This window comes from Notamacropus eugenii, chromosome 1 (genome assembly GCF_028372415.1).
Source record: "Notamacropus eugenii isolate mMacEug1 chromosome 1, mMacEug1.pri_v2, whole genome shotgun sequence".
NCBI lineage: Eukaryota > Metazoa > Chordata > Mammalia > Diprotodontia > Macropodidae > Notamacropus > Notamacropus eugenii.
In genome coordinates, this window is record NC_092872.1 from 61,916,139 (window position 1) to 61,931,217 (window position 15,079).

A 15,079-nucleotide genomic window follows, 5' to 3' on the forward strand; every position below is an offset into this window, starting at 1 on the left:
GGGGAGTGAGGGGGAGAGTAATTAGGAAATTTCAAGCACTGCTGGAGAATGCCAGTGTAGGAAGTACAGAAGAGAGGGGTCTCTGCACCAGGACTTAAAGGAAGGAGTAGGGATGAACTCTGTGGAAAAGGAGGCATAAAGGAAGATGGGAGAGCTTTGAAGACAGATCATAGATTTTGATCCACTTCACATTTTGATTGGAGAACTTTATCCTTGGTTAACGGCTCTCCTTGGAAGCATGATGGGCTTCCTTGCCACTTTGGCTTTCCTGGCTGCTCATATTTCATCCATTTGGATCTGAAGTTGAAACATCATTTGCTCTTTTTTTCTCTTATTCTTAATTCTCTTTGTGTATGTCATGTTGTTCATGGGTTTATGATTTATCAGTAGTATGTCATGAGAATGGATTAAAAAAATCCACCTTTTTATCATTGGATGACTGAAATTTCTTTCATCCTTCAGCCAAAAGTTCTTATTTGGGTTTTGACTCTTTAAAATGTTGAGATCTTTAAAGATAGAGAATGTGTTTATGGCTCTCTGAAACAGCTTGCCAGAGATGTGGTCCCTTCATTCAGAACAGTATGGGCTCTGGGCTGAGCTCTAATTATTGGAGGGCACTGCAATACTGTACTGGTATGTTGAAATATTGTCTTACTGAATTGAATCAAAGGTCAACTTTACCCAGGCAGGAACAGAAAACACAATTTAACGAAATCATAGAACAGCATGTGCCGTGATTCCATTCCAAAAGAACTTTTTAAAAAAGTAAGCATCACTATGGTATAGTGGAAAAGAGTACTGGATTTGGAGCCAGAGAATCTGAATCTGAATCCTAGACTTGTTCCTTATCTGTGTGAAACCTAGAACAAATCACTTACTGTCTCTGTCCTCTACGTTTTCTAATTTATAGAATAAAGTACGTTGAGTGGCTTCTGAGGTCTTTTCCTGCTCTGCCTCTGTGATCTGTGATCAAAAGCAGTTTCCCATTGTCTAATTCCCTCTAGGGTTAGATTTGCTTTCTTCTTGGTGGGAAAGAACAATTGGAAGACCAGGACCCAGCAGAATAAAACAAAAAATTCTAGGTAGTAGTAACAGTGACAGCAAAGAAAAATGATGCTTATTTAAGTTTAACTGTGATTTGTACTTCCCCATGAATGAGTTATTCAGATCTTTGCTGAGAGCAGGTTCTGGATGAGGAAGTAGAAGAGGAAAAGTCTTAAGGAGATTGGGATTGTTGTGGATAAGTGTAAGGGGGATGAACAGGGAATTCCAGGAGCACCAACTGCCTACTTAACTATTTTGGCTGGAGCTAGTCTTAATAAAACATTGTTTTATGAAAAACTTTTTCTGCTTGGTTAGTTTTTCATAAAAAGCAAACCAAGATTTGGTACTGTGTAGACACAGCCACAAATTTGAGAGAGCTAGCACAATTTTGTTTTGGATAAAATTTACGAGGTATTTATTCCTACCACTACCATGTGGCACAGTGTGTGGCTAGGCCCTGAGTAGGCAGGAGAATGCCTAGACAGGAATAAATATGAGCTTAAAAAAATCCTAGCTTGGAGACCATAAGCAGTGCCTACACGGATTGTGTCATAGCTTCATTCAGCACAGCAGTTCTGTAGATTGCCTTGAATCTAAGATTCATAGAACTCAGAGCTGGGAGTAAACAATCCACCAGTTTTCCAGATAAGAAAATCAAAGCCTAAAGAGATTAAATGACTTGACCAAGTTCACAAAGGTCATCAGTGGCAGAACCTAGGTCCTTTTGTTGAGGTTTAAACTCTGGGACACCAGAAACTGTTGGAGTTTTGTGATGTGTTGTGGTGGAACTGTCTCAAAGAATTCAGAGTCAGATCACCTCTAATCCAAGTATAGGCATTTATTGAGATTGAAGCCTGCCTCTCAGGGAGTGGGCTAAATTCCAAGAGGAACCAGCAACTTTGGAGAAAGCAAGATGGATTTTTATATGGTAAAGATGCAGTTACATAAGAGAAATTTACGTATAATGGAGGAATGTGATTAATATTAAAAAGGCAGGAGGAGTTTATTAAGGGATTAGGTCATGGAGGAAGGGTCCACAGTGGAACTGTCCATGCAGTTACCTACAGTGCATACAGAAAAACCCATTTAGAGGGATATGTGTATATCATAATGATATTATAATAAGCCTCTCTACGTCATGTTTGCTCGAGGTCAGTTCTTTACTGTTACTGCGCAGGTGCCTACTTAAGGAAAGTCCCTTCTGTTGTTTTGGGGTCCACATCCTGCTTGGACATCCTGGTAGTACTACTTTCTGATTGGCTGAGCTATTGGGGTCCTGTCTAGGACTAGATGAATGGGGCTGTGGTTGAGTGCATGGATACACTTGCTGTTTCTGTGAGAACAATGAGTTTCAGGGATACACTTGTTGTTCTAGGGAGCAGTGAGGCATATAGGAAGGCAGAAGTTAGGACACTGGGGGGGGCAGATTGGTAGATACAGTGGGCCTGTAATAAAGTTGGAATGTTGGGGCTGAGGGCAGCTTTATTAGGATTCCACCACTTAGACTCAGAATCCAGTGTATTTTTCATTGTACTGTGCTGGAAGATCATTCCATATGGGCTAATTTTCTGAAGTTCGTTGTTTTAATGGTTAAGGCCTTTTTGAACTGAATAGAATCCTAACCTTCTCTCCCTCCCCCAATTCTCAGGCTTTTTCACATTACTTTGTTCCTTATGGTGGTCACTGCCACTGTTACCACTGTAGATAAATACAGTTTATAAGGAGACGTCATCACATCTGATAGCAGATTGGATGTAAATAGGACTAGAAATGATGATCTGTTTAGATTTGTTAGTCAAATTTATTTTACTTTTTAAAATTTAAGTTAATTAAATGGAAAATAAAGAGATCTCACAGTAATTTCCTAAATAAATTATTGATGCTTATATACTTTTGCAATTCTGGACTTGGTTATATTTAAGTTAGTTATATGTAGAGTTTCTCTTTTGTTTTCTTTGCTATTGAGAAGTGGACAAAGGCTTTTGCCACTGAAGCACTGAGCATCAGAAACTTTTCCAAGGTGAGAACCTGGAGTGATCTTCCAGTGTGATAGTGAGTGTGCACTGGGTTTGGGCCTTAGGAGACCTATAGTCAGCTGCATCTAGAGATCTAGAGTGTTTGTTTAGGAGGGCCATCAGAAACCTGAAGAGTATCCACAGGATGGGGACAAGGATAAGGAGGCCCCTCCAGATAAAGATGAAAGAAAACTAGAATGTTTACCCTGATATGAAGGGTACTTATTTGGAAGAAGGGTTGGACTGGATCTGCTTGGCCCCATGAGCAATAGATGTTATGAGAAGGGGGAAGAAAATATTGAAAATGATCTAGATATCCTCTAGAGCTAGATAATTATTTTGTCTCTCAGTTGAGGTCTCCAGACTTAGACTGGATGATTTCTTGTTAGGAATGTTGTAGAAGGGGGATCCCTGCTTGGATACATGTTGAACGCTGAGTTGGCCTAGGAGAATAAATATTTTAGCTCTGAGACTGTGATTCAATGCAATGGGTTGTTTTTGTTTTTGGTTTGAGCCTGATACCTTGTTACTGCCTGAAAAACCTTGTTTCCCTTCATTTCTTTATCCCGCTCGAGAAGCAGGATCTCATTCTCCATGAGATGTAATTGGCATTGGAGATGGGGAAGCTCCCATTAATTCCTCACTGTGTTCCTCTCACTCCTATCCTGTCCATTTTTCCAAGGAGTCAGTTCACTTAATTGGACTAAGTTTTCTTGCCCATTCTTTCTCCCTCCTGCGTTCTGTTTTCTGGAGTCTGTACTAAAATTCCTTTGGGACAGGAGAAATTTCTCCAGCAGATTGTTTATCAAACTCAGTAAAGTTGGAAATAGCCAAAAGCAGAGGAGAAAGAGGAGCCCTAAGCCACAAAAATCTCTGTTGTGTAAATTTAGAGAAGAATGTTGGAGTGTGTCTTTTCCTCAAGCTCTGATAGGTTAGACTTCTAGAGCACGAAGTCTCTAAGTATCTCATTAAACATTAGTGTCTCAATTCATCTTGAATTGGACTAGAAGTTTGAGTTCTGGGACTCAAAGGAGACTGTTTAAAGCATCCCCTTGCGCCCTCCTCTCTTAGCAGTATCAACACGGGCTGTACTTTGGTGGTTCCTAAATTCTGTAAAGACTTTTAGTGGTTAGTTGTACTTTAAACTGGTGGTAGCCTCCTGTTTTATCTCTTTGCTCCTGCTTCCTCCTCCCCCTCTTAAGTTTTCCTCCTCCACCTACTTCTCTTCAGACTTCATGATGGCAGGGTGGTTATTTTTCTTGCTAGTACAAAATGACAGCAAAGCTCTTGAAACCAGATATGTAGGCTAGAGTGCGCTGACCGATAGTAACCCCAGCATACTCATCCAGACTGAGCAGGGAGGGTGACTTCCCCCACTCCTTCTCCTTCCTCCCTTCTCCTTTGCAAGGCTCAGACCTGCCTGTTGTCTTGCAAAAGAAACCAGTGGCCTTCCTTCAGTCCTGCGCCTTTCTCTGCCTGCCTGGGGAATGACTTCCTCTGATCTCAGCCACATTGATCCAGGGTGGTCAGCAGAGAGGCCATTCAAAAAAGAAGAAAGATGGGGAAGAAGCAGAAAGATGGAAAGAGGGGTGTGTGGGAAAGATGATGGTAGTAAATTTTCTGAAAGGAATTTGAATTTTTCCATCTATTTCAGTCCTGTCTGCCTCTAAAAGAGCTCTAAGTTCCTGAGTGAAGGGACCCTATATTTCTGTCTTTTGGGTCTCCTCATAGCACACAGTGCTCTGCCTTAGTGAGTTTTCGGTAATCAGGAATAAGATGTATGCTGACAGAACAAGGATAGAAGCTTGGTAGAATGTAAAAAGTAAAAAAAGGAGAAGTCAATACAAGGAGTTTCGAGGAAAGTGTGATCAGGTTTTTGGGATGGGGGTGGGGATAGTATCAAGGAAGACTTGTTAGAGTAGGTTGGCTTTGGTCAGGTTAAGAAGGGATGTATTTTATCAGGTGGAAGTTTGGGGACAAGTGGGTGCTCAGTGGGGCAAGTTCATTCCAGGAAGCTAGATAGCCTAAGCCATTATACAGAGGGATAGAGGGCAGAGGGCTAACCTTTTGTTAGCATCAGCGGACAGCTTTCTGGGGTCAGTGCTATCCTCAAGTACTTGTTTCTTAGAATTATCACCATTACTTCTGTGGTGGGCACCTGTTAGCATCAGAGCACACGATTGCCTTTGTGACTTGTTATAGATTATTGACTTATGTGAAAAAAGATTGTTCCCAGTTAGCCTCAGTTGCATAGTCAGTGGAAGCTATAAAAGTGCTGGTGCAAACAAACAGGTCCAGTTTGGGGAAAACACTCTTGTTTACCAACCAGCCGCTTTCTTAGCTGTGCCCTCTCAGAAGGTAAAGCTGCAAATGAAATCTTAAGGGAAAGTAAAGTCCCTTTAATGGGAAAAGACACACTGAAAAAGAGACTTGCATTACAAAAACTGTTCTTGAGTCTGTTTGGTCACTTGTTTCTACCCAATTCAACAAATTCTTAATCAGTATGTGAAAAGCGCTGTGCCAGGCGATGTGCCAGAGTCCTCACCCTGTAAGACAAAACTTCCAATCAAAATGTGGGGGCTAAGACATCTCCAAATGACTGTGTCATAGGGCAGGATGTGCCGGGTTCAGGTTGTCCAGTCAGAGTGCTCTAAGAAGTTTGAGAAGAGACAGATTTTAGTCAAACTATACTAAGTGAATGAAACTGATGGTATTTCACATACAATCTGATATACCTAAACTTTTCCATGTGAATAAAATATACTTTGAATAATGTTAATCAGAGGTGAAAATATCTTTCCACTGAAACATATACAAGTTCTTTTTTGATTTAGTGAGAAGCCTGACATATATGTTGAAGTTCAAACTTGGGCCAAGCTTCATGCATTTGTCATGTAAGAACAGTGATCATAGGACCTGGCTCTTTATATGAATTTTGAGACAATGGACCTTTAAAAAACCTCAAAAAAACATGTATTTATTAAGCTTCTCACTTGTACTCCTCTCACCCTCCATTCTGAGAATACAAAGACCAAGATAAACGGACCTTTCCTTCGGGGAGTCTGAATTTCTAATTTGATAGACAGTATGCATTTAAATTTAGTGTGAACAATTTGGGGAAAAAGAAACACATTTCCCCATCTATGACATAAAGGTAAATGGGGGACCTATTAGATTCATCTATATCAAAAGTATGTTTCTTGGGTTACTAAAACAGGTAAGAATAAGACTCAGATTTAAATATAAGGCAGTTGGGCTGGACTGTTCTTGGTAAATAACAAACTGTTTCTGCAAAAATCCCTTGTCCTTTTAATATCATTATTCTCTCTTGGCTGCTGCCATAGGAGATAGAGACTAAGCCTGTGTTTTTTTTTGGTATAAGGAATTCCTGAGTGAAGAAACTCTTGAGCAAAGTAGGTTGCCCCTGTCTCAGTAATTTACAGTGTTAGAGAGATGCTGAGAGAGTTAATTGATTTGCACAGACGATATGTGCCAGGGATAGGACTTGAACCAGATCTTTCTGGTTTTGAAGTCAGCTTCCTATCTGCTAGACCACGTTGCCATTTGTAAATTTTGAAGTTCCATGATTCTAGGTGATTTGAAGTGGTAAAGTATGATAGTATGTTTGAGGACATTTATGACTAGGAAAGAAAATTGACAGAACTAACAGTCTGAATGGTACATTAGTAAACACCCCCCCTGTCCCACATATCAGACTAAGAGGAAAGCCTTGAGCACAAAGGAATAGAGCCCCCATAGAGGGTTTAAGGAAAAAATATAGCAAACATTTATATGGGAAATAAAGCTATGAAGAAATCATGGTCTGTGCTAGGAGAGATGTGCCCAAACTGATCAGATTACAGAGTTGGCTAAGGTTGCTCCCTTCCCTTCTAAACCCCCATGTAAGATTCACTTTCCAAAGCAAGGTCCTCCTTGGTGTGTCCAGAGTCTCAAATTGGAGAGAGACTTTAGTGAGCCTCATGAGTTGCCTCTCTGACCAGTTCTGCGTCTTCAGATGTTTCTTAGTTTTCTTGGTAAAAATAGCTACAGATGAAGACCGGTCTCCAATGGGCAATCACCGTTGGACTTCTGTTGATGGAAGATGAATGTTTAGGCACAATTCAGTACCAGCACAGCAGGCAGTTAGGGAGAGGAATTGGAAGAGGGGATCCACTACTTGCTGCCACTTACTGGGTTTGGAGTGAGCCATTGTAAATATCGATCATTCCTACTGTGCCTGAAGGAGTCAGCTCATTTATTTAGCACCATCTTCCTAATATTCCAAACACTGTGAATGCATTTTGTGTCTCTCTGTCCTGCTACAGCACATGGCTCATCTCTGACTCAGCCCATTTGGGCCCAGTCTTTGACTCATCTTGGCCTTTACCTTCCCTAACTAGGACTAATGCAGCTTTTGTGGATCTAGAGAATACCTCTGGTGTGTCTGAGCCAGTCTGTCACCAATTCACACACTAATGATTCAATTCTGCACTAGCTATTCTGCAAGGTGACTTTCACATTTCTTATTTTTTGCTTCTTTGATGCACCTATCACATGCATTGTTTCAAATATCTTTTTCCTCACACTCAGCATTTATTAGGCACCTACTCTATACAAAACCGTGTGCTAGGTGTTCAAGCTGCAAAGAAAAAAGTAGACCCTTCCTAAAAGGACCTTACATTCTTTTGGACATATGAAATGCACATATATAGGTTAAGACAAGGTAATTTGAGAAGAAAAGAGAGTGTTAGCTACTGGGAGATAAGTCAGAAAGGGCTTCATGTAGGAGGTGGCATTATACTTTATGCATGTCTCTGAATGGCATCTTTCCTGAGCCTTGAAGGAATCTCTAGTGGAAGTGAGGAGGGAGTTCATTCAACGAATGAGGTGGGGGTAGGGCTGTGCAGTCTGTGCAAAGTCATGGAGATGAGTGGATTAAAAAAAAAATTTTTTTTATTAAGTGCTTACTTTGTGCCAGATATTCTTGCCTTCAAGGACCTTATATTCTAATGGGAGAGACTACATGCAAACAACTTTTTACAAACAAGATATACTTAATAAATGGGGGAATCTCAGAGAAAAGGTACTAGGAAGAAAAAGGGAAGGCCCGAGAAAGCCCTCTTGCAGATGGTGGAATTGGAGCTGAGTTTAGTAGGTACACCAATTTTTGTTTAAGTACACTGGATTGTAAGACTCTTCATAATTCCTTCTTGCTCTTTCCATTTCCAGCTAACTCTGACATGGAAACTCACCAATTGTTTTTGACTAGCTGGAGAATAGGGGCCTTAGATGTTTTTTCTCATCCTTGGAGGATTCATTGTGAAACAATCCAAAGTTTGAGCACATCCAGCTGTCCTTAAACATAGATCCCTATTTGCAATAATAGAGAAATATTATAAACCCACTCAGCACACTCTTTTGGCAGCTGAGCTTTACCACATGGTCTGGAGGCATTGAAAGTGCTAAATGGGCCATCTTCTCACACCAAACCACTTAAAGTTCCCTCGGGGCTGCCGCTGAGGTTTTGATTCGGTTATCAGGAAAACTCTTCTTTGGGGCAGAAGAGTCCACGTAAAATTGGCTGTAGCCCAGGACGAGCCATAAGCTTAATGAAGCTTACTTGCCAGTGGGTGGATGTGCTTGACCAATACTGGGTGACTGTATATTCCAAGGTTATAAACTCACCACCCTGAACCTAAAAGTTATGAATCAGTACCATGGCTACAGGAGACAGGGAACAAGACTGACTCACCCTAGAGGATTTACTTCCCCCTATAGTTTCCTGGAATACCATTTTGTATTTATTGTTTTAGATCTAGAAGACCTCTGGGGAGCAGGAACTGTTTTTGAAAATAACCAGGGGTTCTGGTACAAAATGGAATCTCTGGGGCTGTGCCAGGACTTGTCATAGCCACAGTGGAAGACCATGAAATGAGTCAGTGATGTCAAGATTCTGGATCGGGAACCAACCTAGACGCAGAAGAGATCTCCCAGCTTGGCCATAGGTTATCTGTAGTTGCACCAATTCTGACCTAATTTCCTGTTGTAACTCTAGGCCAGTTGTGTACACTGTGACATCATGAGAACATAAAAACATTACGAGAAAAGCATCAAGATATTTATTTGTTGCAAATAACAAATAAGCAAAGGGAATGACAGAGGTGCCAAAAGAGCATCAGTAAAAATATATTAAAAAACATACAGATGAACACAGTTCAGAAAGGCACACATGCATCAGGTTTGTGATTACCAGTCTGTGAACCTTTATTAAGCCAAGGCATTGCGCTAAGCTTTGGGGATACAACAAAATTTAAATTAATTTTAACATATGCTTTTAAAAAATTTAAGCAATTAAAATCCAAACGTCTTGTAGCACAAGTTCGTGGTTTCATGCAGAATCTTTTCTTTTATTCCTTGTATGCTGAAACATTCATTTTTTGTTAATATTTATTGAAGTTCACAATTTAAAAAAAATAAAAATTAAGCATCAGGAGACAGGAATCCTCAGACATTTAGGGATATGAATAAAATGGGAGAGGAGCACTTGAGAAAGATATAATTAAAAATTGTCTGGTATTCTGATAACTGTCATTAGTTGGGTGGTAGTACATTAGACACCTAGATCATTGCTGTTAGTCAAACCTTAAATACCTTATTTTCATCTCATTGGACTTGTTAGTAAAAAGAAAAAAAGACAAGGCTAGGAAGTGGATGCAGAAAATGTGGGGGCCATCCAAATGGGACCTCAGAGTTTGTTTCTACCTTAGTGTAAATCATGAAATTTTAAATAGCAACCATACCTTGGATTAGGACAGAACCTCCTGTTTTATAAATTAAGAAACTGAAGTCCAGAGTAGTGAAGAGTTTGCTCAGAGTTACAGGGCTGGGACTAAGGCATGCTGACCCCCTGGTCTAGGGCTTTCTGCAACATCATACTGCCTCTCATCTTAAAAGAGAAGTTGAGTTCCCCATGGGGTTTGGTATACCAGACTAGCAGCTGTTATGCTAATACAAGAAAACCAGAAAGAGGTGTTCTGCCAGAATGAGAACTGTGTTCAGTTTCATGTCCTGTTCAAAGAGAGGTTTCAGAAGTCGGTCAGAAAGCCTGAAAACTGAAAAATAGTGATGCTGGGAAGTGACGGTGTCTATTTAGGTAGCTGGTGCTCTAAGATGTGCCTCAGTTTACACAGTAGGCATGCTTCCGAAAAGCAGAATATGTCACATTTTCATGAATTGTATCATTTAAGAAAATGTACAGGACCAGCATAGTATTAAAAAGGACCCTCTGTTGAATTCCATCTCATCTGTTTTGTAATATTTAATTTTATGTTTTCTTGAGATAGACCTCACCCAGACATTGTCCCAGAATCCTTTGTGGTTTTGGGTAGAAATGAAGTAATGTATGTGAAGGTGGTTTGCAGAGTGCATAGCATTATATAAAAGTGAAGGATTTAATATCAACTCCTGGAGCCCACTGGGAAGACTTAAAATAACTCTTAGCTTAGGCCCATGGGTCAGGAGTCAGGATTTCTCTCTACCAATCCTCTCATTTGCTTTAGAACAAGGTTCGTGGCCATTTAGCAGTAGTTAGGGGTGAGGATCATTTTAAAAGGTTCTAGAATGTGTGTGTATGTGAGAGAGAGAGACAGAGAGAATATGAGAACAGTATTTAAGTTTAGCAGAACACATGGGCTACAGTTAAACAATTAAAATAATCCTCCAAGATAGAATGCATTATGAAATGCAAAATGGATAACTTTGATTACATTAAACTGAGAAGTTTTTGCACAACCAAACCCAATGCAACCAAAATCCGGAGGGATGTAGTAAATTGGGAAAGAATTTTTACAGCTAAGCTCGGGGATAAAGGCCTCATTTCTAGAATATATAGAGAACTGATCCAAATGTATAATCATACAAGTCATTCCCCAATTGATAAATGGTCAAAGGATATGAACAGGCAATTTTCAGAGGAAGAAATTAAAGCTATCTATAATCATATGAAAAAATGCTCTAAATCACTATTGGTTAGAGAGATGCAAATCAAAACAACTCTGAGGTACCACATCACACCTATAAGATTGGCAAACATGACAGAACAAGAAAATGATAAATGCTGGAGAGGATGTGGGAAAGTTGGAACACTAATTCATTGTTGGTGGAGCTGCGAGCGCATCCAACCATTCTGGAGAGCAATTTGGAACTATGCCCAAAGGGCTACAAAAATGTGCATACCCTTTGACCCAGCAATATCGCTACTAGGACTATATCCCCAAGAGATCATAAAAATGGGAAAGGGTCCCACATGTACAAAAATATTTATAGCAGCACTCTATGTAGTTGCCAAAAACTGGAAGTCAAGGGGATGTCCATCAATTGGGGAATGGCTGAATAAATTATGGTATATGAATGTAATGGAGTACTATTGTGCCATAAGAAATGATGAACAAGAAGACTTCAGAGAGGCCTGGAAGGACTTATATGACCTGATGCTGAGTGAAAGGAGCAGAACCAGGAGAACTTTATGCACAGCAACAACCATAGTGTGTGAGAGTTTTTTCTGGTAGACTTAGATTTTTGTAATAACACAAGAACTTCTTACCAAAAAAAAAAAAAAATCCCAATGGAAGATCTCAAGGCAAAATGCCTGCCACACTCAGAGAGAGAAATATGGAAGTCACTCACATATTGTAGCAGATCATGTTTGTGTATGTGTATGTGTTTGTGTATCATGTTCTGATTTGTTATACGATTTCTTTCATTTATCTTAGTCTGACTACATAGCATGACTACAGTGAAAATATACTCAATAGGAAAGTATATGTAGAATCTATACAGAATTGTATGCAGTTGTGGGGAGGGAGGGGGGTAGTGGGGGTTAGGTGGGGGGGGATAAAATCGCTATTGTATGGCAGTGATTGTTAAACATTACAAAATAAAAGAAAAAAATAATCCTCCAGCATCCTGCTTGTACTGGTGAAGATACTGGACTTTATTCACGTATGTGCTGAAATGAACTCTACTAGGATTATTACTTCAAGCGAAAGCTATTAACATTTTTTAAAAGAATACATTTTTGTTGATTTTGTTAAGTATTTCCCAATCACATGTAAATTTTTTTTAACATTCATATTTAAAAGTTTTGAATTCTAAATTATCTTCTTCTTTCCCTGCTCTCACACCCTGAGAAGGCAAGCGATGTGATACTGATGATACATGTGTCAACGTTATTTCTTCCCCTTGCCTTTCTCTACTGTGTCGCTCTCCCCAGCATCCGGTGCATGTGTAAACACGCTTCCCTCCAAAACCAGGCAAGTTCATAAAATAAACTCAAACAAAAAATTTTTTTTTTAACTGATAGGCATGAAGCTTCAGGATTTCCTGGTGGACAATGAAACCTTCTCTGGATTTTTGAAGCAAAACCTCACCATGTCCTCTCCAGCTGTGGAGGAAGTTCTGGACACCGATATAAGTCTCCAGCAGGTAGAATACTGTCATCTCCAATTTCCTCAATGAATCTGAGTTGCAAGTAGAAGCATTCGATTACCTTGAAATGAAAAATCCCCTTGACTCTAGACTATGAAGGAGAGTGCCAGACTAATTTTAGCTGCTCAGCTCCTGCCAGTCTTCTTTGCTGTTACCCATACTTACCAGGGCCATAGCAGTGATTTATCTGATGGAAATTATGTTTATTAGTAGGCTGAAGGAGTAGGGAGCTGTGGGGAGAATGATTACCCACTCTTTGCTAAAAGTACTTATGTGATAAAAATTATATTTCAAGTTAGAATGAACCAAGGCATTATTAAGTTTTTTTTTCTTTTTTTTTTAAGATTTTCACAAACATCCTTGAGGTTGTAATTGATAATGCCCTGGAGTGTTAGAAAACCTAGTTTGGGAATCGCAGCTCTCCAGCATCATAAGCCAGAATGTTTCTGTGATGATGGATTAAAATGATTTTTAAAATTTCTTAAAGAAATAGGATAAACGGATGAAATAAAGAAGAATAGTATATATTTTTTTGAAGTAGGAAGGCAATAATTGCTATGTCTGTGCGGACTGTTTTCATCTTAAAATCTTATAAAATTCTGCACTTTCATTCATGGCTATAGCTATCCTGGACAGTGGAGATAGCAAAACATACTGCTTTCTAATATTTGACCAATCCACGGAGAAGCTTTATGGTCTTTCCAAGGGCACTCGCTGGCCCATCTGGGAACAGATGCCTAAGATAGATGTCTTAGCCATTACTGAAAGCCATTTAGGGAAGGAGTATAATCTGACATATTTCTGTACTTGGTGATACTGGTGAAAATGTTGGCATTGATTCTTAAAATGCGGAATTTTAAAAAATCTAAATGGTGAAAAGTAAGGCCATTGATTCCAACTCCCTCATTTTCCAGATTAATTGATTTTTTTCCCCAGGATCACACAACTCTAAATATCAGAGGTGGGATTGAACTCAGACTTTCCTGACTCCAAGCCCTGGACCACATTCCCTCTCCCACCCTCTTAGTCTTAATGCACCAGAGTCTAAGTCAGGATATCTGGATTCAGATCCTAGCTCTGCAACTCACTCAGCTCTGGATGACCTTGTTAGGATCTTAACTCTTTCTGGGCTTTTAGTATTCCCCACCTTACTCCCCTTTTAAAATTACAGTTTTTCCCTTTGTTGCCTGACTTCCATGTTCTGATAAACACTGAATTAAAAATACAAATATCAGATGTTTAAATCTATACCAATTACATCTTCATTGCTTAGGTCATACTCAGATGGTAATTGGGTCCCACCCTGTATGATTCTGTGTGACTCTGTAGGCACAAAAAGGAATCTGGTTGCACTGCACTGTTTGGGTGTCTGGAAATGACCCTGATTGACTGGCAGTTGAGAAAATGAGATGAAACTAGTGGTAGGCCAGCAACACAGGGAAAGGCAGCCAGGGATGAGACCGAAGCCTGTAGCCCTTCCCTTTGATTTGTTCTATGTGTGAGGCTTGAAAACCATACTAATATAGATGAAAATGGGATACAGGATGTCAAGGTGAGGGTGGGATTGCCTAGTCTAAATTGTAGAACATTTCTGCAAGATGGAGTCATGGAGAGTCAGACCCTACTGAAACAACTGAACAAAAATAATTCAGTCATGATTTTAAAGAAAAAATATTGCCAGATAAAGCCCCTTCAAGAATCTGCATTAAGATGATGGCTAGGATGATGAGGGGACATGAGATTTGGTTCAAGGAGCAAACATTTCCAGGATGTTTAACTTGAAGACTTGGGTACAGGGCATGCTAGCTACCTTGCAGTATTTGGAGGGCTGTCTGTCATATGGAAGTGGAGTTAGGCTTGTTCTGTTCAGCTCCTGAGAGAAGAACGAGGTGGGAGTTGGAGAGTGGAGAGGCAGATTTGGGTTCTGTGTAAGAAAGAACTTCTGAAGAATTAGTGATCTCCTTTAGTGGAATGGCCCAGCCTTCACCTTCCTAGTCAGTGTGGCCCCTTCACTGCTAGAGGAGCTTCATTTGGATGATGGAGAAACGGTGTGCGAATGTTAAACAAGGCCTTCTTGTCCCCAGGTGTAGGTTAGGCTGATTGATCTCTGAATTTTTTATTGGTTGTTGTTCAGTTGTATCTGACTCTTTGTGACACCATTTGGGGTTTTCTTGGCAAAGATATTGGAGCTATTTGCCATTTTCTTCTCCAGCTCATTTTACAGATGAGGAAACTGAGACAGACTTGCCCAGAGTCACATAGCTAGTAAGTGTCTGAGGCCAGATTTGCACTCAGGAAGATGAGTGTTTCTCAACTCCAAGCCTGGCCCTCTCTCCATTGCCACCTGATTGACCCAAATGATCTCTGATGGCCCTTCCAACTTTGGAATTCTGCTGTTCCGTAGTTTATAATTGTTATAGCCACCCATTATGATAATGGGGTTCCAACAGCCATGATCTTGGTTTGCTGATTACCTTTCAGTGGTGGGAATTTTCTTTTCATAGAATGGAAAAGGTAACTGATTCAAACCCCAT

At 40.0% G+C, this 15,079-nt stretch overlaps 1 protein-coding gene across 3 annotated transcripts in view; it reads left to right on the forward strand.

Annotated features, from left to right (window-relative positions):
- The window catches only part of ABCA1 (ATP binding cassette subfamily A member 1), a 160,163-nt gene that overhangs the window by 55,904 nt on the left and 89,180 nt on the right, over positions 1–15,079 (forward strand). For all 3 annotated transcript variants that reach the window (XM_072604167.1, XM_072604178.1, XM_072604186.1), the window contains one exon: positions 12,421–12,542. In XM_072604167.1, the coding sequence (XP_072460268.1) occupies positions 12,421–12,542 (122 nt within the window). The remainder of the gene's footprint in view (positions 1–12,420; positions 12,543–15,079) is intronic.